Below are 24,868 nucleotides of genomic sequence, written 5' to 3' on the forward strand. Positions count from 1 at the left end.
CTCAGTTCTGGAGCAGCAGTAGAGATTGGATCTGGAGACGGAAGTTAATTCCAGGTCTGAACACATGTACCTAAAGCTCAGATTGGATCCTAAGACAAGGTCTGAACAGGGCCTCAGATGGCTCCATCTGTTTGGAGCCGGTAGTTCCACTTTAAAATAAATAGCTTCTTTCACCCCTCTTCAGAATCATCTGTCTTTTCTGGCCACCGTGTGGACATACTGTCTACCTGAGTGCCGAACTGAGGAGTTGTGTCTTCTGTGCTGTGGCATGTGGTTGTTTTGTCCCTATTCTGCACGTCAGAAGCCAACAACTCCTACAATGGCTGGAGCGTTAACAACACTATTGCCGTCGTCAACAACGGGGTAAATGAAATCAGCGACACTAAACAACCTCGCAACTGGTTAAAAAGCCTGGAAGTCTGGCCAGTCTATTTAGAAGTGAAAAAGCCAGTGTTACATCTCCAGGAAACTCAATAAAGTCCATTTGCTTTAGTTTTAAACCTCCAGGCCGCTTGTGATTGTGCCACTGAGAAGACATTTCCAACTGGTGACTGTTCTTTAACTGCCAGTGAAACATTTAGTGCGTTTAGATCTGGAGACGTCTCGCGGATAAGAGGCGATAACTTCTCCCGGAAACCTAAACGAGTCAATGCGATTTCATTTCCGAGCCTCCAGGTTGGATGTGATTGTGTCCGGGAGCAGGTGTTTTGTCACTCTAACCCTCACTGAAACATTTACATTGCCGCCAGTCTGTTTAGGTCTGAGGAAGGACGTCAATACGGCCTATTTGCTTTTGTTTTAAACCTTTAAACATTTTTTTTTTAATGGCTGCTACTCTTGCCACCAGTCTGTTAAGATCTGAAGTCTTCTGGATGTGAGGTCGAACATCTTAAATACACAGTGACCTGGACGAATCTTCTCAGACGTGTCTTTCCCATGCACTGAATTATTCATGATGATAGAAAGTGATCATTACTCATACATTATGCTATTTGCCACCCGCCAGTCAGAGCATCTGCATCTGAAATAACTTTGATTTTTAAGTGTGGGACAAATTCACGGTGTACCGTGCAGAGTGTTATTTTTCAGAGCCACACCTGTCGGAGTGATTTGTCTCAGCTTATTCCAGTTTATTCCTAGTCCGGGGCAATTCACTCTCTGACGGGTAAAATACTAATTTGTTGAGCAGAACTAAAGCGGTAGTGGTAAATGTTGCTCTGTAGTTTTCCTCAACAGTTTATGGCATCCACATACTCAGCTCCAAAGATGTGGCCTTAATTTATAAAGCATTGTGCGTTGCCGGTTGGGCGCTACAGTATTATATGGCTAACGTTACTTCTCAGTAAAGCTCTTAGCATTAGCATCTTTTATTTAGCTACATTTATCATAACTGAAATGACCTAAAACTAACTGAAACTGAGGCTAAACCACTTTTCCAAATCCATACCAGTTCGTATGGATCACTGTCGAGACAAATTGTCTTTAATTTGATCTGATAATCCACATTTTTCCTGGTCTCACTTTATTTACTGATACGTTTCACCATGTTTTTGCCACTCAGGGGGGCATGGCCCCAGGCGGCAGTGACGTCAGTGCATACCATCTATTAAAACACGCACAGGTGCATGGTTGGAAACAAAGATACCTTGTATAAAATATACATCAAGACGAGCTGAGGAGAAACTCACCCTGAGGCTTCGCGTCGTGTAGCAACTTTCGATCTGCAGACAGAAGACAAACATCAAACATCTCTACGACACCTGAATGCCACAAGTGTCAATTGATTCAATCACTGCTTGTGTGTGAATGCTCGCTCGCTCGCACGCACGCACACGTGGAGTGGATGAATAATGAAGACGGATGAGGGTGCCGGTAATGAGCGATGATTACAACCATGATCATGATCTAGCCCACACTGCCAAAAATTATGAACAGTAAATCTATAATGACACAGTCCCTGAACACAGCGGGACTGACAGTAATGGTGGTAAGCTATCTTTTTTTTTTCACTGTAAGGGAAGGAGGAGGAGGAGATGTTACTCACTCTGTGTGCAGAGGCCGCCGGTGCAGTTTTCAGAAGCCAGCGCCACCCCGTCGCACAGCCGTCCTCCGTGTTTGGGCTCCGGTGCCGTGCACTCTCTGCCACGCTGCCTCTCGCAGTCTGAACTGCACACGGACCACTCGCTCCACTCCCCCCAGCCGCCGTCCACTGAGGCGTCAGACACAAACACAATAACCCAAAGGGTTGAAACACCCAGCCACACATTTAATAGGGAGTCACTTTCAAGATCGTTATTACCGTCTCCCATTTAAAATGGCTCAAGAGACTCATAACATGTAAAAAGGACGCCAGAACACGAATAGATTGAAAAATCATGCTTTTATTTAAACTTAAAGAGAGCAGGGGTAAAGTTGGGAAGTTGGACCTCATTCCACTAAATAACTAGTCTACTTAAAGAAAGAATCTGCAGGACTACTGGCCACCTACAACCTAAACTAAAATAACAAAGCATACAAAGCTCTAATAACTCATAGGAAAAGAAGGGGAAAGACAGCAGGTCAAGGAAGGAGGATAGTGATGCTCGATACCACCAATTCAGTCTAGTATCGGCGACACTGGTCCAATACTGATACTTGTGTGCAAATACACTCTAATGTGTCTGGTAAACCTAAAAAAAAAGAAGTGTATTTCAAATCATAGCTTCAGAGACTGATTTATTTATTCATTTTATATTGAGGTACTATCGAGGTACTGGCCTCATTTACAATATAGCTGAGCTAATATAAGAACAGAAAAACCAAACAGAGACACAATCATACAAAATAATAAGCAAAATAATAAAATCATTAAAATAAATTATTGTTTAACTATTAAAAACTACTATAAAATGAAAACTTGCACCGTAATTCTGACTCTGTTCTCTCCTCTTCTGTCCTCCTCATCATAAATTCCTCATATCCTGTGTTGTGGTTTAACCTGAGGTGTTTCACAAGGTTTGTTGTGTTGCCACAACTCAATACTTTAGTTACTTTCCACCGTTTTCCTACATTACCTCCAATGACTGACGTATCGAAAGTATCAATATTTTGATTTGAGAATCGGTTTTAGGGCATAACGATCTGGTATCGGAAGTATCGATATCTCAGTATCGACCACCAGAGGAGGACTGACCAGGTGGAGACAGGAAGCAGCTCCGCATGTGACAATTACTAAAAACATCTTCCTCCTCAGCGTCTAAAATGTTGTGCTGATTTGGAGCACAAATCCGCTGCTTATACTCCATCAACATTCCCCTAAATGCTCCTTCTCCTTGTTAATCTAAATGCAAATGCACCTTGCTCATGTTCAAACTCAGACGTGGGAGAGAGAGAATCTTTTGGGTGGAGGCTTTCGGCAAAGAGGAGATAATGTTTAAAAGGGGTGCACCGCGTTCCCTTTTAAACCTGATGAGGATTTTTCTTTCATGCTGCGCAACGTCTGAAATCATGAATTGGAGCTTGACTAGGAAAGAAAAAAGATTTCACTGCAGTTTTAATAACTAGAGCTGCTGCTCTGCTCTCTGTCAGGTTCTCCTCGTCCCTTCAGTCATGTTTCCACTCCTATAGACTCCACTGGATTAGATTTCAGATGTGTGATGCATTCGACAAACACGTTATTGGTTCAAATGACACCAACTAAGCGCTAGGACTGGCTTCCAAAAATGTTCTCTTCTACTTTGAGCCCTCAAAATCCGCTTACAGTTCCTTGAAACTCGCCTAAGGAATAAATCACAGGAACCTATTCTGATGCTTTTACTTCTTTGTCTGATTTACATTATTTTTGCGGGCTAAGGCTTTTTTTTTTTTTTTAAGCTGAAGGAAAATGCATTCAAGTACATGCTGACATTCAAAAAAAAAATCCTGGCGTTAGCTGCCAAACAGCAGCTCCTTTTTTAAGGGAATAGTTTACTTTGGGAAACATATTATTTGCTTGCTTGACAAGAGGCAAATGAGACGATCAATACCAGGCTTCTGTCTGCGTGTTAATTATGAAGCTGCAGCCAGACAGACTTCACTTAGCATAAGGACTGCAAACCTCAGTGGTTAAAAATTCTGTTATGTCTGAGTTCGGCGCTGAGGTGTAAAAGCAGCAATTTGTTATTTAATGCTGGGTTGGGCGCTGCAAGATTACTCAGCCGGCCGCAGTTACAAGAAAATAAGATTCAGTATGTGAATCCCTCGTTTTTTTCTTTTCTTTTCTTTTAAAAAAAAGCAAATGCAAATAATGGTTTTAATACTGAGATTTCGTACCAATTAAACAATATTTAAAGTTCCGCTTGGCAGGTTTATTGCAGTGATTATACAGTCTTATATAAAGCTGTCATAGGTGCATCCCTCCAGAGAAACAGGAAATGTATACACGAGAATTAAATTAAGCTATAAATTTAAGAAAAATCGTAAAAATTACTAAAGGGGCAAGAAATAACAACAGGCGTAACATTATGATATTGTGTAGGTCTCCTTTGTTGCCTCCAAAACAGTTGTGACTCGTCAGAGAATGAACACGGACCTTCTGAGGGTGTCATGGCAACACAATGTTGTTAGTGGGGGTTTTAGGGTCTTATGGGTTGGGGTGACCATGTGTTATTCTTCATGTTTGTTTGTTTTTTGAGTTGTTATAAACCGTTTTTGTGTGTAAATGTGATTCAATCCCCTATCAGCGGTCATAATGTTGTGGCTGATATATATATATATGGGATACGTATCACAAAACCACTAAAAGTGTAAAATATATGAATTCTTTAGTTTAGTTTTATTTATTTATGTCGAACATTCAAAAGAAAAGAAATGCATCAAATGCATATCCAATAGAAAATTCTGTGTGAACTACGGTAGTTACGGAGGAAAGACTTGAGGTAGTAGTGGAATAATGAAGTGCAGGGAGAGTGGGATGGTGTGCAAAAAACAAGAAGAGCTTAGACTAGACAGATATAAGACAGATAAGATATGCAGCGTATTAATACTCTCATATAACTCTTAATGTGGGGATGCACTGATTAAAGCGCGTTTCCAAAATATATCTCAATACGAGATGGAGCCAATTTTTCACCCGACTCTCAAATTTCAGAGACGCATCAGCACCTAGCGCTTAATTAAAAACCGTAAACCTTTCAACTCTCAGCTTAAATGAACAGAGTTGGTGTCTGTTTTAACTTTCACTCACCCGGACACACTGTGTTGCAGGTGCTCTTCTGGACCGACATGCCCTCGCAGAAGGCCCCGCCGTTCAGAGGGGCCGGGTTGGTGCAGGTGCGTGAGCGCTTCTGGACGCCTCGGCCGCAGCGGACGTTGCAGGGCGACCAGTCCGTCCACGACGACCAGCCCCCGTTCACTGTGGGCGTGTAAAAACAAAAATGCATGAACATATATATACTACAAGAACGCAAGCTGGGATTTATAGCTCCTGTCACCTGAAGCAGGATATGAGTGACTGCACCAAAGGGGACGATGAACATCAGACAAAAAAAAAAAATCAATGGCGTCTTCCTTTACGTCAATCCTGCACGCTTCCTCCTCTGATTTGTTTCCTGAAATAATGCCGCATGATTGACTAATCAGCTCATTTGCTGTCAGAGGGAAGGAAGAAGTACTACTGTCCCATGATTGTACATCTGTCTGAGACTGTCGGGGATGGTGAGGCTGTCAGGGACGACATCGCCTTTATGGAAATTAGAGATTCATGTGCCTCAGCAAAGGGACGTCAGAAAGAATCCTCCAAAATAAATTAAAACCAACAGGACGAGAGGTCATCACCAACAACCACGCAGATAAAGGCTTTCTTTTAGTGTGAAAGGAGGCGGGGCTACTATGACATTATAATTTCACACTCTACAGGACTTTAATAAACACCAGAGCCGCTGTGTGCCGGCCCATAGCGAGACAAAGCCTTCCGCATGAGGTGTTTAGTGCCGGCAGATAAAAGCCGGAGAGTTGTGACAGCCCACGTCACAACCTCTCCATCATTAATAATTGAGTTCTTGTAAATACTGTGGCTGCGTCTCCTTGTTTTAACACAAGAGATGATTTGCCCATTACCTGCTCATTAGAGTCTAGTGTGAATAAAGGTCGCGCGCTGTGGTTGAGCAGAGCTTTTTAGATTAATGATTTTGGGGGGGAAATTTGCCTGAGGTGGCAATCCGACTCCGCGCATCTACGCCAGAAAGCTGATATGTCGATGCAGGCGCGAGAGCTGTTTGACATTGCTTTGATCATCTCCAGTCGTGACGTTTCAGCAGAAGAGACAGAATCTAAACATAGACACCTCTTCTTTGGCGTAATGATACGAATATCTCACCGTAGACTACGACTGCAGCCGTGGCGCTGCGTCTCTTGGCCACGATGTTGCTGGCCACGCAGGTGTAGTTTCCAGAGTCGGAAAGCCGAGCTTCAGAGATGATGAGATTGTGATCGTCTTTTGTATCGACAACGGTGTCGTCTTCAAAGCTCAGAGGCTCCTCGTTTTTCAGCCACTCCACCTGAAAACAACAGAGCGTAAAATTATTTCAGGTAGACACGAAAAAAAACAATAAAACATTTGAAAATGCGATACACACCAAATCTGTATGCATAACAAAAAAAAAGCACATGGGCCTACGCGGTGCGGCCATATTGTCCTTCATCAGGGCAGAACAGGAAGTAGGACGAAGCTTAAAAGGAGGAACAGGACACAGGTGGTCCAGCGGGCCCAAAGGAGAGACAACCTACGTAACAGGGTTTGCCTACTCATAAAAAGGAATCATCAAATCTGTTTTACCAGCTTTGCTCAAAGCTCGTCTTTCCGAACAAAGTCCCAGTTTACATGATGGGAATATGTCCTCCTCCTCCACACTAGGTGGCGATATGTGTCTTTTCTTTTCAGTCTTTTCTACCGGCTCCGTTTACCTTCTTCTTCTGTGACCGGCTTTCTTGGATGCGCACACGAGTTCAGTCCAGTTAAAGTCTGATTAAGGCGTATACATGGTGGAAAAAATCGCATTATCTGGGCGTCTTAATTGGATAATAAGAGCTCATATTTTAGTCAGAGTAACGTGTTTACATGCACTTAAATTGTCCAGTTAAAGTCGGATTAAGGCAATAATTTTTTTTTTTTTGTTTTGTTTTTTTCATGTGCATGGAAACGTACCGAGTAAAGCAGCTTTGAAAATTAAAAAGATTATAAAAAGTAAATGGGCCATACTTCAAAGCCACCCCCTGCTCAAAGAGACGCTCCGTGATCCCTCCTCATTCTTTTTTAGACGAGCGCCTACGTTAAGAGATAAATTGGTGCAGGGTCACCTTACAGCTCAATAGAAAAAAACTCATTGGTTACGTAAAGCAAAAGGGAATCACTGTGAAAATGTAGTTAAAACTGCTACGTTTGTTCATGTGTTTAGTTTTACTGTTAATGCCTTTGCCAGTTGTAATGCAACCTTTGTAGGTCTCCCTTGTTTTGGAGGCACAAGGGAGACGTACATAATAGCACTTTTAATGCCATTTAACAATTTATGCTTCACTTCTAATTACACTAAACTGGATGAAGGCACAACTGCAACATGTGTGCTGCCAGATTATTAGGTACATCTAGCTAAGACAAATGAAATCTAATTTGACAGTCAATACAACGGGTTCACAGAGGAAGTTATTTATGTTACTCTTATCAGTATAAATGGACACAAACAAACAGAAATGGTCAGTGCAGGATACATTTATAAAGATGTGTAAGGGTGAGACATGTTGATTGCCAGATAAGGGGGTTTCACGGGGTAAAGTATAAATTGGCTGACAAGCACTCGGAGGGGAGTGATGTAGTGGGTAGGTCACATCTTCTACCGTTGTCAATTCAGTGGCCGTGTCATGAGTGAAAGTAATAAGGAATTACAAAATAAAAGGACGCTCCGTTGACGCGCCTCTCCTCGCATGGCTGGCCCTGTAAATTGCTATTAATGTGCCACTAGCTTGAGCTTTTCATTGAGAGAGACGAGCCGGGGCACGAGGACCGGGGTTTGATTTATGGCAGTGTGTTTGAGGATTAAAAACTCCGCCCCGCTGGGAGCGCCTTGTGTTTGCGCATTGGGGTTGTACTCCAGTGTGTGTGTGTGTGTGTGTGTGTGCTTGTGTACATTTGCCACGGGAATATAACAACAGCCAACAAACTCCGAGATTGCTTTGCTCTTTCAAAGCACCCTGGATGAAAAAATTGCGCTAGGAAATCAATAAATCAGGACTCATGTTGTCACAAGTGTTTTTTTTTTTTTTTTTGCCCCTTTTGATGGCCCGAGAAGTCTTTCATCATGAGGCTTTAATTTATCTTTCTTTTCCATCAGTTGGCTCCACGGCTTTCAAGACATACCAAGCATCCACACTGGCAACGCTGCGCTGGTGCCGCTATCCCCACTTTTCTGTATAATTTTGCCTTTCACGCCCTCGATGTCTAATCAACGTCTGTGTTACTCAGTAATGAAAGCAATCTGTTTCAACGCTCCACTGTTCAAAATAGTCCAAACTTATATTTTATTCATTCAAAATTCAGACTGTAGTTTTGTCAAACACATGTTTATTAATCTTTCATACATTTTTTTTAGCCTTATCCCTGCAAATCACACACTGAAACCTCACTCTGGAAACTTTCTGCTCTGTGTACACGGACACTGGTATTCCACTAATAATCAGAGGAACAACACAGTTAGAATAAAAACGCAGTCAGTCAGGAGAGATTCTCAGGTTGAGAAGGGAGGTGCAATCCTCTGTTTACATGGCTCCTAACAGTCATGTAAACACATGGAACAAATTGAATATCTCAGGTTGGAATAAACACATTTTCTCTGTGCATGTTTGCCTCCATGTTGGTTAAACACCAGGTGATGAGGGGCAGAAACGTGGATGAACGTAAACGGAATGATTGTGGATAGTGCTGCTGGAAAAAAGATGGGTCCGTCTTGGTCATTTTCTTCTAACCCATTATACTAAATCTTTTGAATAAAGCTGGGGAATTTTCTGTCTTCTACTTATATCTCTTTCCTCTTCTATCCCCTATTACCTACATACATCTTATACCCTCTATATCCGATTTTCTACCTTCTTCTTCTTCTGTCATCTACATTCTTCCTTTTCTGTCTTCCATTTTTTTTGTATCTTCTGTCTTCCTCTGTCATCTTCATCTATCTCCTATCGCCTGACTTATTTGTCTTCTACCTTCTTCTTCCTCTTTTTCTTTTGTCCCCTATCTCCTTCTTCAAGATTCATTATTGTCATTATGAGAACATAATGAAATTTTGCAGAAACCCTGGCATAAAGGCACACATAATTATGCAAACATTAAAATAACACCTGTAGGATGCAAAAAACCCTTAAAATAAAAAAAGTAAAAGACATGTAGAAGAAAATGTAAACACTGTCACATGTCAAACTCAAGGGAGAATTGTGTCTTATCAGAATTGGCCTGCAGGTATTTTGCATGCACACCATTGATACTACAAATCCCAGACTGCATTGCAGTAGCTGAACTGGCATCAAGCAGGTGCGTCAATCTCCTATTGCTTTTATTCTTCTTCTACCCTCTATATCCTATCATCTACCTTCTTATATCTCCTACATTCTTCTTGTATCTCCTATCTCATTCTATCTCCGTTCTCCTTCTATTATCTGCATCTTCTATCTTCTATCGTCTAATTCCTCCAGTCACCTTCTTCCTCTTCTTATTCTTTCTCCTATCACCTATCTTCTTCTTCTACCTTCTATCTCTTATCTCTTCTGTCTCAGAGGTGCCCAAATTGTTCCCAGTGGAAGGGCCAACGTTGAATCCAGAGGAGAGTCATGGGCCAAAATGTTAACTTTGCAGCACAATAAGTTAAATATGGGTATATATAGCATGCATGTGCAAAAAACAAACAAAAAAAACAAAACACTGTCAATAAACTAATAAATAATATTCATTATGCACGTGGGGGTGGACCAAACCATATTTAGTTTGTTCTCATTTATTTTTGCACGTACACACCATTATCAGTTTTGTACAGTCAGGAGGAATACTTCCTCTGTGACATCCATGATGGATCAAATCCTGACTGTCACCCTATGGCACACATGTCAAACTCAAGGGAAAATTGTATCTTATATTGTATTGTATTTTGCATGCACATACCATTGATACCCAGAGTGCATTGCAGCAGCTGAACTAGCATCAGGCAGGTGCATCAATCTCTTATTGCTTTTCTTCTTCTTCTACTCTCTATATCCTCTCATCTATCTTCTTCTTCTATCTCCTTCTATCTCATTTCTCCTTCTTCTACTGTCTGTATCTTCTATCTTCTTCTGACAAAACCACTAAGTCACATTTTGAAATCAGAATAATTTCAATCAAGCTAACTTTATCCATGTAAACACAGCGATGTTGTGAGCAGTGTTTGGAAAAACTCGCACCTCAAAGGCATATTTAATATTGTCAAGGGTCTCTGTTAAAGGCTCGTGCTGATGATGAACCAACATAATTGACCATCTGACCATCGGGTTATGAGACGCGATAAAAGCAACAAATTACATTTAGGAGACAGCTCATACATCTTCTGGTTATATTGCTTTGCTTTAATGTGATCACTCCTAATAAAATGCATAGTGTTTTCACTCATCTGCCCGTGGTGACGTTGTGAAATAGAACAATTAGAAAAGACAAATTAAACTCCAGTGAGGTAAGGTCAGTTACAAGCAGCAGCACATATCGGTACATTTAAATAGATAACAAGTTAGTAATTTCAGAACAAAATAAATAATTTCCTTGCATTACAGTACTCCTGATAGTAGTGATATAATGTGGGGGGGATTCGCTGAACTGATCTTAACCTGCAACCTTTTGTTATCACATGCTAATGGATGAATATTTATAGAGAACTGATGAAACTGAACTTGACAGCTGCCAAGATTTTATCATTATGTCGCTTAAATTATATATGTCTCACCATTTTATGGATAATATGTATAATATATCAATATTAAAGGTACACGGGCTACACTTTATTACATGAAAGATTCCTAACGACTAATCTAATTTCTATCACAAAAAAAGAAAAGCAAGTAATTCTGCGTTCTATTCTGAAGAAATCTTTTACTAATTGGTTATTAAACCAAAGGAGAAAGGCATTTTTAGTATAAAATAACTGCTGTGCACTGAAATTTGTGTTTCTAATAGACGCCTATGTGTGATAGCTAAAGGCAATGGACGGAATCGCAGGAATACATTACAATACATTTAATGGGTACCTGATTAACCTTGACTTGAACCAGGCAAAACTGAACATGAACAGCTTTAAAATGGGTTTTGCACGGCAATGACACCGCCTCGTGTTATGTTGTAAATGTAAAGGTATCCAGTATTTGCAGCTAATAAATTATACATTACAGTAAAGGATGATGATGAATTAAATCTGGGAAATAAATGATGCAGTTTGTTTTTACAAGGACAGCGAGGAATCAAAGTTTTATTTGAGACTGATTAAAAATGGAGTCCAGATGGGATTTAATCATTTCCAGAAAAGAAGCTCTTAATGTTTCACCTTAAACCCTAACCCCTAACCTTAACCCTAACCCTGACCCTGACCCTGATCACAGTACGGCTTTGTTTTTACTCATCTGTGCATCATGCAATTCAAGTTACTGATCAGACAAAACATTATGACCACCTTCCTTATATTGTAGGTCTCCCTTGTGCCTCCAAAACAGTTGTCACTCATCAGAAAATGGACCTTCTGAGGGTGTCCTTGTCTGGTCGGAGTCTTTGGGTCCTATAGGTTGAGGGGAGGGGCCTCTATGAATCATCCTACAGATACTTGATCAGTTTGGGATCTAGTGAATCCGGAGGCCGGGTCAACACCTTGTGCTGTTCTTCATTGCTGTGGGGTGGGGGTGTATGGTCTGGTCTGTCTCCTCAACTGCTGGTTTGTCATCGTATCTCCATCATCGGCCTCATACGACCATTACACGAGGAGAGAAGCTATCGACTAACGATTAAAGAATCTTTGTTCTCTATAAATGCCCCTATCAGTAAACCGTGAACAGCTATTTCGATAGAACTGCTACCAAATACAGCAGCGTGGTGCAATTCTACTTGTTTGTTCAGCCTCACTGCACTACAATTTGAAGACTGAGTCAAGGATGTCGGCCGTAAAACATAACCCACATCCTGTGTTCTGCAATGCACTGTACGAAAAAAAAAAAAAAGCATGTATGCACTGTACCAGGATTCATTTTCCTGGATTTAATATCTGTGTTTCTTATTGCCTGTAATTCACTGGAAGGATTTCTCGAATGGTAACATAAAACCAGGGATAGAATGGATGTAAGTGATAGCAGAAACCCATTTTTCTTTTAATTACACTGACATTACAACAGATCAGTCTTTTTACATTTTTCTTTTTTTGCCAAAAGAGAACACCCACTATTATGTCAACAGACTTCATAGCGGCTGGTAAACATTGTGGAGCCCCTCTCCCAGCGGGCTAATTTTTGAGTTCATAGAACCAAGGTTACACAGTTGGTTATCTCTAAGCAGAGATTTAAAATGTCTACAGATTAAATGCTCAACCACAATCATTGTGTCTTGGTATAACAAAAGTGATTATGTGCAATTTAAGGTGTCATGACAATAATAGGTGTTTATATAAATATGTTAAAAGTCGTAAATTCTAACATCCGTTGACATTTATCAAGTGAAATGGGCCACAACTTGTTTACAAAAACAGCCCGAAGCCGGATGGCTGTGGTATAGATGATCCCATTGGGTGTCACCCTCAGTGGGACAAACCATTTACCTGTATTTTATGTCTGCCAGCAATCCTGCAGCCACAAAAAGACAGCAACTTTCTAATCAATCCCTTTTAGGCGGTATTGATAACAAGTGAGCTGTGTTTGAGTGTTGACGTATCGATTACTGCTATTTCGATCGGCACTTCACTGAGGATCATTCCCTCACCGTTTCTGCAACACTGTTGAATTGTTCAGGACCTTTTTGTGTCTCAGAAGACGTTTCCTAGTTTTCGGTACTGAATCTCGGGCTTTGATATAGTATCTCAATCTTATTAAAATGCATGTTTATTTATACTTGGTGTCAACTGGACCCAAGCAAATTAAACTTCCAAAAAATGACCGAAGTTAAAAAAAAAAAAAAAAACAAGTTCGTATGTCTTATATTTGTTTGTTGACCATCTAAATAGCTCTTTAAGTGAAAACAACAGGATACCTGTTATGCGGATATCATATGCAGATCAACGTAAAATCTTTATATCCAAGTTTATATTCTTGTTATTTCTAACATTTGGTATGAAAAACTATCATCACAACTATTATCAAGAATATATAAGCCATATTATGTCTGGGCCAGTGCCCATGTCAGTGTCCCCATTAAATTAGGAAAAGTCATTAAAAACAACAAAAAAAAAAACAAAAAACAAGATTTTAATCATATATTTACAGATGTTAAACACTGAATGGGAACAGGAGGGTTAACGTCAAGAAATCTTTTTGAAGTTATGACTGATGTTGCTGCACAAAGGTCCTATTGTTCCATAAGTATAGTGGGTGTTTGTGGAAAAAAATCAGAGCTGATTTGGAGATGAAATACAGCAGGTGGATCTCTCTGAGCCTCACAGTATGTGAACGTTTTAAATCCAGTTTTTATGGAGACATTCCAATTGTTTTACGTCACCTAGCAATGACTGTTTGCCAAAACTGAACTGCAGCAATGGAGACGGAGTACCCTACAACAATAAAAATAGCAAGAGTAAAAACTATGCCTTTAAGAAGAGTTGCTAATGATCCCTGAGGAGAAAAAATAAATAAATCTGCGAAAAGAATGCAGATTAGCATTGGTGTGGCTCTGAAGAAAGTGAAGGGGTTAATTTCCTTTGGTTTCTGGAGTTGTTTATCTGTTTGTCTCAGGAAAAATAAAGGTTTATTTTCCTGAGATCTTGATATATTTACTTCAAGATTCGAGACTGATGGAAGGCCTTAACAGATGATAATGTAGTAATAACAATAATAATAGCCTAATGTAATGTGAGCCATTTGCTCTATGCATTAATGTTAGCTAGATAATGGTTATGGATAACGATCTAGAGATAAATTATTCATTATCTCAAGAAAACAGAGGAAATTAACTCGTTATCACTGGAAAATGGAGGAAATAATATGTATGAATGCATGGCCGCTTAGGGCTTCCGTATCCTTGAATTGGCAAATGCAACTCACTTGCCTTCTGTTTAATGAATACTACGCTGTGCTCTACCTCTACCAGGAATTGTACTGTATTTATTAATTTACTTTTTCCAACTCTCACAACACAGTAGGACTGCTTCACAGAGCAGTTGGCATGGCAACTCAGGGTGATTAGGATATCACATCCCGTTTCTATAGCGTCAAATAAATAACTAAAACAAAATTTGATAGAAAAATGGAAACTTGGACATGCATCCGCTTTATATTAACTACCTGAATATATTTTGACGTGTATTTTAGTGTTTTAGTTCAGCCCAAGTCCTATCTACTAACATGGAAGGGGTGGAGCTTATGGCCTATACTGAAGCCAGTCACCAGGGGGAGCTCTACTTGCTCTGGCTTCACATTAGAGGAGCTGTTCCACGGTCCATCTCGATACAGTCTATGGACATATCCATGTGTCGACAGTTTTGATGTAATTCCTCTCACTCCCAGTAGGAGGCGGAAAACTATTCTCCACTGTGACTTTAATGGAGTTTAACATTTGGGATCTTTGAAGGTGTTAGATTATGTTTCATATTTTTTTAAATTCAAACATGTGCTAGCAACTGCCGTATACATAAACATACCCGACATAAACATAAACACATTAACTGGTGTATATATATATATATATAATGGACAGATAAATAAAATAAGTTAGAGATAAGTTTTAACTTTAAACATAGTGAGTGAAGTGCTGCAAGAAAACGTATTCTGCCTCCATTTATCCCTTTACTAAAATATGATGGATTTGTGTTAATGTGCATTTAAAGAAATTTTAATTTGTGGGGGAAAATTAACTCCCTAGGCGTCTCGGATCCCCTGTTGAAGACCTATGCTTTAGCTTAGCATAGGCACTGTAATGCAATGTCGCCAATTAGCCAGTTGTTCACAGAAAAAACACCACTGCCAGGCACCACGCAGCATCTGAAAACCAGTTATGCCCATGTGTTGACCGAATAATTGCATTGATGCTTGTACTTGATGTGAATGTACAGTTAATTAGGAAAATTCTTGGGTTTATTTATCACTTTTGCGAACGACTGGCTAATTGGCAACACTGCTAAGCTAATGCTAATGCCGGATTAGGTCAATGCCTGGACCGATTTCAAAAACGCCTCTTCTCCAACTCTGTGGAATACGGTGAGTGACTAACTTTCACATAGAGGTGGCGTATCCCTTTAAATAACGATTTTGTGCTGCGGCTTGTTTTTCCGTCTCTTGCTTCAATTAATCCGGCTCACTCTACAGCTCGTCTGTTCTTTTCCATGGTGCGCTGCAGCAAGCGTATAAACCCAGAGTGCGCTATGCATTCGGTGTCGTCCTACAGCCTTCCCTTCGCTTCGGGGGCGAGAGGGATAGAGAGATGCACATGCTGATGAGAAGGCACGGACAGGACAGACTCAAATGAGCCTGATAAGCCAGCGCCTGGGGAGGACAGGAAACGGATTTGCTTAATTGGCAAATTTGTTCCACTTAGATAGCAACAACCGGTGTTGAACTACACCACACCTAACCCGGCAGAGCTTGCCTTACGGGCGAGTCTGCTGCGGCGGTGTCAAGGTCAACATGTTCACCATTAGACGACCAGTGGCTGAAACTTATTCAGCGCCGCCGCTCAGGAAAGTTTTCTCGTTTATTATCGGTTCATTTCCAGCCAGAGGAGACAGAGTGTGAGGGGGCAACTAAAAATGAAGATATACTGAAAGCACCATCAAATGGTCAGCGGGGTGTCCATGCGGCAGAGTCTCATTTTTTTCCCCGATAGCTTCAAGCAGCTTGAAGATGTTGAGATGAGAGAGCAGTACGTTATCGCCACATATATACTGCGTCGGGCCTAAACATCAAGTTTTTCTGAGAGCCCTCGTAATGACCTATATTTGCAATCATTTAAATGGGAAGTGAAGGCGACATGAAGACAATTACAAAGCATTGGAGCAGGTTTTGTTCCATCTGATTCAATTAAGGTTGAGTTTCATTAACAAGCGCCCTCCTCCTTTTTCTCTTCCCCTCACGTCCTCACCCTCTTTCTGCCTTCCCTCAGTCATGTATGGCCTTTTTCTCGATCTCGATGCAGCAACGACTTTCATGAAATCACATTAAACAAATGAGCCCTCCCAATCTGACAGCAGCATATTCAAGGGGCGGGGGCGGCTAAACCCTTGTCGCGTCCTTGGTTTATCTCCACAACCGTCTCTGGAAATGCTATGTTTATCACTGAATAATTACATTTTAAGCACTTCAAATGACTTTGGATGAGAGCCTTGATGATTAATTACACTTGGTATGGAATACTTGGGCGGTTAATGTGAGGCTAATGATTGTAAAACGTTTTTTTTTTTTTTTTTTTTCCGTAAAGTTACTTAAGACCTGTTTTTTTTTCTCCACCACTGAACTTTTTTTCTGTGCTGAGGCAGTTTCCACTTCACTCATTAAGAGCTGGCAAGAGTCTACAGGTATTTTCTTGGATGTCGTTTTAAGTAGGCCGTACAATAAAGGTTTGACAGTTTTCTCCCGAAGTCAGGATTTAACATGAACGCTTCCTACGAACGCTTCCTAATCACTCTCTCGTCGCGACAAATACCTCCTCAATTAGTTATTTAACACATATGGGGAAGAAAAATAGGCCACGTGCTTCCAGTACCCAGAGAATCAAACATAGACTCTAAGAGTTTATTAGTTCTGAACCATTCGTTTTCATCGGTTCATGTACCGATGGCAGTTTTCTGGGACAGTTATGACACATAAACTAATGAGTTCCTGATGGTTGCATAATTGTTTACTTCCATTAATCATGCACACATTATGATGGCAGTGATCTTTCTCCTCCAGTGAGTTAGATTTCAGCGCAGACTGTTTTTATTTAAATTCTCCTTGCTATTTGAGAAAGAATGTATAATCATTACAATGGTCCCTGCAGCTATAATAGCAAAGCAGAGTGAAATCACGTCCTTTTCCATGTGGGAGGACACGATCGATGGTGGCGTTTGAATATGAAAGAAAGCTAGATGTAACCAAACTGGCTAGTTTTAACACTAACATTATGACCACCGGCAGGAGAAGTAAATAACATCGACCTTCTTGTGACAATTCAGTGTTCTGCAGAGAAACTTTTGGGCCTGACATTCATTTGTGTGTACAACCCACCTAGACCAGGCCAGGCAGCCCCGCCCCATAGCAGCAGACATCCCCAGCAGGATGCATTAGCCCTATTCACATCGGATTAGTTTTACCTGAGGATGTCCCGTGTTTCAGATATTAACCCCTATGTCTGCGTTTCATGTGACGCATTCACACAGGATAAATTTACATTCCGTCGTTATGGCTCTGCTACTTTCCATCCTACTCCCCTGTGTGTCACAGGATAAACAAACTCTGTGTTTTACCGAAATTTACATTCTGTCATTTTGGCTCTGCTACTCTCCATCTAACTCCTCTGCGTGTCAGAGACAGTTTTAATTATTTTGCATATTATAATGGATGATAAAAATTTATTTTTGATACTGTTCATCCAGGGGAAGAAATTACCAAGGACCTGTCGATATTTAAGTTAGCTCCACCTTTGCCAGTGAACACATTAATGGTTGATTTAACGGTTCCATCCGTCTAAACTGGGGAATAGTTCAGTGACATCTTGACTCTCTACTCTAACATCTGTCCAAGTTTTGAATTACAGCACATCCTTCATAATTGCTAAGTGACAAGAGGCAGAAAAAAAACTGCAAATCAAACAAAAGTTGAGATGTTGTGTGTTGCAAGACTTATGGTAGGTAATTTGCGGTGCAATTTTTACTTTCCCAGTCATGGAAATGGACGATTTTCACAAGGTTAAGATCATAGATTACCTCTGAGATTATTAGAAATTACTGGAGATCCTCAGGTAAAACTAGTCCCGTGCAAATAGGGCTAAAAAACTGTTTAGGAACAACTAAAAAAACATGAAGAACACCACAAATTCACTAGATCCCAAACTGACTAAGAATCCCAAAGACCCCCACTAACAACACTGTGTTGCCAGACACCACAGGACACCATCAGAAGGTCCATGTCCATTCTCTAATAGGTTCGGAGGCACAAGGAATACCTACACAACATTAGGAAGGTGGTCATAATGTTATGCCTGATCGGTGTAATGAACAGTTGATGGTGAAACAGGGTCAGAAAGGAAGTAATTCAACTGGATGTTTGGTCAAAATAATAGAAAAGCCTGTGCCGGTACAACACAATAGAAGTGAATAGAACAACAAAGCACAGCCTCGGTTATATTAAAGAAATACTGAATACCATAACCTTCATGAAGATAAGATTTAGTGCAGGGCTGTTATATTAGGATGCATTTGTTTTCTCTCTGTACCTAATGGAGCGGCTGTTGAGTGTAGACATTGTTTTCATTAAAAAAAAAAAAAAAAAATAGGGAAAAGATTTTTAATTCCAGTTCGGTTTGAAGAAAAGATATGAATGTTTTACCGCTTTAATCAAAACATATATAGAATAATATAATGCGTATTCTAAACCGGTCCGTCTATGCCTTGCCACCAATAAACTGGAGAAGGCTTAAGCTGTTTTCCTGTGATCCATTCTCTTTGGTCTGACTTTCCGCTGTGCACAGATTATTGCCTCCATCACTGCTGGAACAGATAATACAGCATTCTCAGATTTTCATTAACGTCCTACGCAGCAGCCCAGCAAACTCCCGGGTGGCTTAGTTACAGCGAGACGCGGATAAACTTCTCCCATGTCTCACTGGTAGCGTCGCCTCCGAGGACACGAACGGACCAGCGACATAAGGGGATTTGGAGCTGTAAAGTCAGGCCGTACATCGTTTACGTGTTAAAACAGCATCGGAAGTGGGGCCTCATTTGATTTGCATCCTGTCAGAGCGTTTATTGTCAGCTGTTTGCATTTCTTCAACATCACAAGTATTAATTTGCATCAGGAAAGCTGAGCACGGAAGCTTCAAATAAATGTCACGACCAAAATAAATACGATGCCGCTGAATACAAAAGAGATCACACCGCATCCTGACCTCAATTCCTTAAAACTCCCAACTGTAGCCGAGCTTCTTCGGCTTCTCTCTGAGCCAGATTTCACACGCACGCACAAAAAAAATTTAATAAAAAAAAAAAAAAAATGCTCTAACCTCTCGGCAAAGTCTTAAAAAGAGAAGAAAAGTGAAGCCACATCTCCAACTATTTTTTTTTTTTTTTTTCTCTAGGTGCAAGTCATACAAGAGGGAGCTGGATTTGTCACTGCATTATTTACTATTACCATTCTCTTTGTTAGCCGGAGTCACATTAATGAATGCATGAGGAGTTGCCTATTTGATGACCACAATGCTTTGGGGAGGCTCGTGGTACACCAGTGCTCCATTTGTGAGAACTGAATCATTCATCACACACACTCTCTCACAAATGCACACACACACAGTTTTACTTACAAGCCACGGAGTCCGGTTTCACCCTTAAGGTGTATTAAAGCCTCTATATCCATAATACGACGAAAACCTACGACTAATCTGTTTCGCAGTGTTTGGGTAAGTTACTCGAGAATATTCACACACAAGTGCTGATTTTAGGTTGAATTTAAGATGAGCTGCAGCACTTTTCATATGGTTCACCAACTTTCCGGGGGAACAGAAGCCGCTGAACGTTTCAGAAATTGCAATAAATCACTGTCAGAGCACAACAGACATCTGGAGACACCGTCACAATCTGTCATAATCTGCGCTGAAGCCACTTTTATTTTTTGCTTCAGCCTGATAAATAGTAACCTGCAGCCTGTGCTCGTGTTCGATTGTGGAGACGCTGAAGGTTTAAGTTGTTTGTTTGTGCACAGGAGAAGAGCTAATCAGCCACCAGAAAGGCTAGAATCAGACTTTTAAATCTATAAAGAAATTCTCACATAGTCATCATAGACCGATTAGCCACAACATTATGACCACTGACAGGAGAAGTGAATAACATTCACCATCTTGTGACAAGTCAGTGTTCTGCTGGGAAACTTTTGGACCTGGCGTTCATTCGTGTGGCTGTTACAACATGTAGGCACCCCCCCACCCCACAGCAGTGACACTCCTTGATGGCAGGATGCAGCCTGACACACACACACAAACACTTTAGGAACTAAAACAAACATCACAAGGAGTTGACCTGGCCTCCAAATTGACTAGATCCCAAACTGATCAAGTATCTGTGGGATGGTCCCCCACCTACACAACCTACACAATTATGCATGTGTGCATGTGGTCATAATGTTATGCCTAATCGGTGTATGCCATGACCTTGCATGGCTGCGTTCATTTGGAGCAGTGATGCTTACATTCAATTAGTTAATTAGTAATTTAAAGTATTTTACTTTTTTTTGTGCCAAACCACCTGATGAATGTTCTGACACCCACTTAATGCGTCGTTTTGTAGTTTGTTTGATGCAGAAAACTCTTCTCGGTAATTATGTTTTCTTGCCACTTATTAGACACATATTCATTTAAAATAACACAGTTTTGCTATTTTGCATGAAGATAGTTTGTTAAAGGAGAAATGTACTCCGACACACAAATACTTAAATTCTGAGGTTGTCCAGTGGCGTCTCTGGTGTCATAATGTTGTGGCTGATCGGTGCATGAATCCTATGTTGAACAATCTATTTAATTTCTAACGCGGAATGTAACACAGTTCACGAAACCATGAGTCCTGCTATAACCACACAGTTTGACACATGTCCATTTTTGTGAGTTCCCTTTGTTCTGCTGCAAACATAAACCTCCATTAGCACACATTAATTATGTATCATTTAGTGTGTGTGTGTGTGTGTGTGTGTGTGTAACAGAGCTTCAATCAATTTGGGGCTAATAGCAATGTTGCTGCCCTGCGCTTTGAAACGCACTGGTAGGTTGTCATTCTGTTTACAGATTGATCCCAGACCGTGCCTGTAAGTAAATGCAGAGCTTCAGAAGCTTGGGCCCACTGTCTTTGATATTGACATATCAGCCTACTGAGCCTCCACATGAAGGCACACCACATCAGAGCGCCGCGCAACACAGCACTCGACAGGACAGTCCGTGAGAGCCTCATGTTATATTCATGGTGGAAATTAAAATGGCAATGACAGGCGCTCTTTTTTTTTTCTTCTTCTTTTTTTTTCAGACGCAAACACTCCGAAGAGAGAGTAAGGGAATGATAGCAAAGGAGTCTAAATAAGTCATAGCCCTGCATCCTTTTACCCAAGAGCAGAGCAACGTACATCCATAGATACTTATATATGAACGACTGCTACTACTCTTGGAAGTGAAACATCTTAAGCTTATCAAAATTCAGTTTTAAACCGAAGATGCACCTTTGATTTGCTCCAAATGGAGACCAGGAATACGATACAAACACAGAGCCACACGGTGAGTAAGCCAGACAGACGACGGCTGCTCTCCAGGCGGTGCAGGAGAAAATGTTACTTGTTTGAAGTGCAAGAAGCCCTCACCTCAGCCACAGGCACTCCCTCTGGGGGACGACAGTGCAACACAATCATGCCGTTCAGAGGCACCTCGGTGCCTTGGGGGTCCTGCTCAAAGTTCTTCCTCAGGTCTGGGGAGGAGAATAAACAAGCTGCGTTAAAGAACAACCGAACATTCACATTAAAATTGTTTCATGGCTGACGTTTGAGACGTTTGTGCAAACGCACGGACGAGAAAGAAGGCGGCTTTCCATAAAACAACACCCCCGGGGGTTTGAAGAAGAATGGCCTTTCCCAGACACAGTAAGGTCAGGCTGCTTTTTAAAGTGACATGTTGCTTACATGCAATGCGGACCGTCGCTTTGCGGCTCTTGGAGGTCCCCAGGTGGCTCCAGGCGACGCACAGACACCAGTAGTCCTCCGGGCCGTGGAAGTCCTCCACCTGCTGACGGGACACGTTGATCATGACCTCGCGGATCTTCAGCCCTGCAGACAAAAAACGGACGAGATTGCCTTTCATCGCACTGCGCGGGACGATCAGTCAAGAGGGATGGAAATTAGCGGGGACAAGATGATGAGTAAACTCTGATAAGATTTATCGGCAGGAAACAGATCCGCCATTTGCCAGGAGGAGACGGAGGAGAGGACAGCTTGTCAGACCAAATACATTTCACGGATTTTATTCGGGACGGCAACTTAAACGCGTGCGCTTTTATTCAAATTCACAGAGCTCAACACTTTACTCTGAATATCAATATCTAACCTTTTGACTCGGTAAAGTTTCAGCTTTTGCTAAACAGATGGCCAAGTTCTTGTTGTGCTAGACCTTCTCCCACTATCCGCACACCATAACTGATTCATACAGAGGAGACATTGTTTTGCAGCACTCACTGAGAGGAGGAACACAAGCGCCTCTTATTGTGTTAAGGGAAGGGAGTAAGAACACATCGGAAGGGGCTGTAATTTAAGGTGGGAGAGAGATGTAAAATACTTCAATTAAATACTACATCTGTAGCCAGATACTTTCTCTCACAATCACATCATCTATTTCTGCGGGAGAACTTTGACTGAACCTCGCTCAGGTCATTTGTGAATATATTGCCAGTGATGCAGCCCATAATGAGCCGGGCATGAGACGAGACAACTGATGGGAATTTAAAAGCCTGGTATTTCAATTATGGCAGAGCGTGCACAAAAGATGACAGACTCGGACCATTAATGTATAACAGGGAGGCTTTATTGGGTATCTAGGAAATTGCAGCTTTCAAGCGACGTACGTGATGCCTGTCCAACCCGGCGGAAACCTGCTTTTCAGTCAGCCAACTCCACCGGATTTATTAATATGTGAATGCAGCGATATGGACAGCTAATGTTTGGAGTCCAGCATTCAAATTCGTCACTCCCCGCAACATGCAATTAAGTCTGCACAGTGGGGGGAGAATGGGAGTGGGAGGATGGCAAATATCTGCGTTATGAAAGCAAACTGGTGTTAATGCTTATGGGTAAAAATCTGTGCTGCACGTGGTGCCGTTTAAACGTCGTTAAAGTGAAGCAGCAGCGCGGCCAAAAGCACAACAGGCTTCTTCCTTTGTCAATTTATTTATTTATTTATTTTATTTGATTATATGATCACATTAATTCATGATCCGATCTTTTCTATGAAGGAGTTTGGATGTTTTCAGATGTGCTCTATAAATAATCTGTCTTTACTTGACTTCACAGCAGACAGAGTTTTGCTTGAAGAATTTATTCTTATGATTGTTGAGGCCCCCTGCTAGTAACCTGTAAGTGAACCTAACTGTCACCCAAAACAGCCACACTGGGGGATGGGGGGGATTAGAAATAGAAAAACACAAACCACATCTTGTACCAGGCTGTAAACATGTTTATTTACACTCACTGAACGGTTTACGGAGGCTGACTCGCTTTTGGAGCAAACCTCAAGTGGTCATTTGAGGAAGTGCACTGGCTTTAATTTTCAGCTTCTTAACCTGCTTTGTAATGTATTCATTCATTCTTTCAGTCAGTTTCATCCGCTTATTCAAAGCTGGGTTGCAGTGTGAGCTCCAAACCAGAGTCTGAGCTATCCCTCTATGCTGATTGGTTCTGAGCTGGTCACATGTTTCGTGGGCGCCATGTTAGATACATCTAACCATTAATATTCACCCGTAGAGAAGTGGCAATAACAGAGAATGAAGTTGGGTTAAAAGTTAAAATATACCACAGTGATCGGGAAAACATGGGGGAAACAAGCCAGTGAACAAAAACAGAGAAAGTTATGGGAGTAGGACCATCGTTAATGTGAACCTTGATCTCAAAAACGCCACTTTACAAATGAATGAAGTTTGAAGCTAACCAAATCTTATGCTAGCCTTATGCTAGCTAGTTATCCAGACTTAAGGCCAGTAAAAAGCAGTTAGCGTCATATATACGGTGAAACCAATGTGTTCATGTAATTTATGTCCATGTAGACAGACACATTTAATTGACACATTACTTTACCTCAGTTACTACTAAGTTATTATGGCTAGCGTGCTAATGCAATAGTAATAATACTAAATAACAATAAGACAAGTTTAATTATTTTTGGGGGCTACAAAGCATTTTACAGGCTCATTTAAGATATTTAAAGTAAGTAGAAGCTGGGATATTTAAGTTTTTTTTTTTTTTTTAACAGTCTGTTAAGGTGCCACCTTGTTATTTCTGCTTTAAAGTTGCTAACATGGGGATCTAAGGGAATAGACTGACTTTTGGAGCCAGACTCAAACTGCCACAGGGGGAACCCCTAAGGTGCCCCTTTAACTTCAGCCTTGAGGTTTTACCTACTTCTGATCTTCAAAGTACTAAGAAATGTTATAAACTAATCATACTTTCTGACTAAACTAAAACAGATTTAAGTTAGAATCCTTAGGATTTAACGTCCTGAGACTCGAGCTTTTGTTTGCATTTTTAATTTCTCCAAGGTGGTTTGAGATTAGTAGGACCTAAGACGTACAAACACTAAACACCATTTTTACAAAAACATGATGGCAAACAATGAAATCCCAACATCCTGAAATGAGTACTTGCTAATTAGTGACATTGTAGCTCATTTCTATTGATAGAAAGTGTTAGATTTGAGCATAACATCAAACTACAGAAGCTAATAATAACAAATAAACAA

The 24,868-nt window shown here is 40.9% G+C and overlaps 1 protein-coding gene across 2 annotated transcripts in view; it reads right to left on the minus strand.

The window, feature by feature from the left end:
- The window catches only part of LOC124996606 (netrin receptor UNC5D-like), a 171,626-nt gene that overhangs the window by 28,449 nt on the left and 118,309 nt on the right, over positions 1–24,868 (minus strand). For both annotated transcript variants that reach the window (XM_047569801.1, XM_047569800.1), the window contains exons 3-8: positions 22,048–22,191; positions 21,733–21,836; positions 6,335–6,515; positions 5,204–5,371; positions 2,045–2,209; positions 1,689–1,721 (exon numbers count right to left, since the gene is read on the minus strand). In XM_047569801.1, coding sequence (XP_047425757.1) covers positions 1,689–1,721; positions 2,045–2,209; positions 5,204–5,371; positions 6,335–6,515; positions 21,733–21,836; positions 22,048–22,191 — 795 coding nt within the window. The remainder of the gene's footprint in view (positions 1–1,688; positions 1,722–2,044; positions 2,210–5,203; positions 5,372–6,334; positions 6,516–21,732; positions 21,837–22,047; positions 22,192–24,868) is intronic.

The sequence above is a fragment of the Mugil cephalus genome, chromosome 19, assembly GCF_022458985.1.
Source record: "Mugil cephalus isolate CIBA_MC_2020 chromosome 19, CIBA_Mcephalus_1.1, whole genome shotgun sequence".
Lineage (NCBI taxonomy): Eukaryota > Metazoa > Chordata > Actinopteri > Mugiliformes > Mugilidae > Mugil > Mugil cephalus.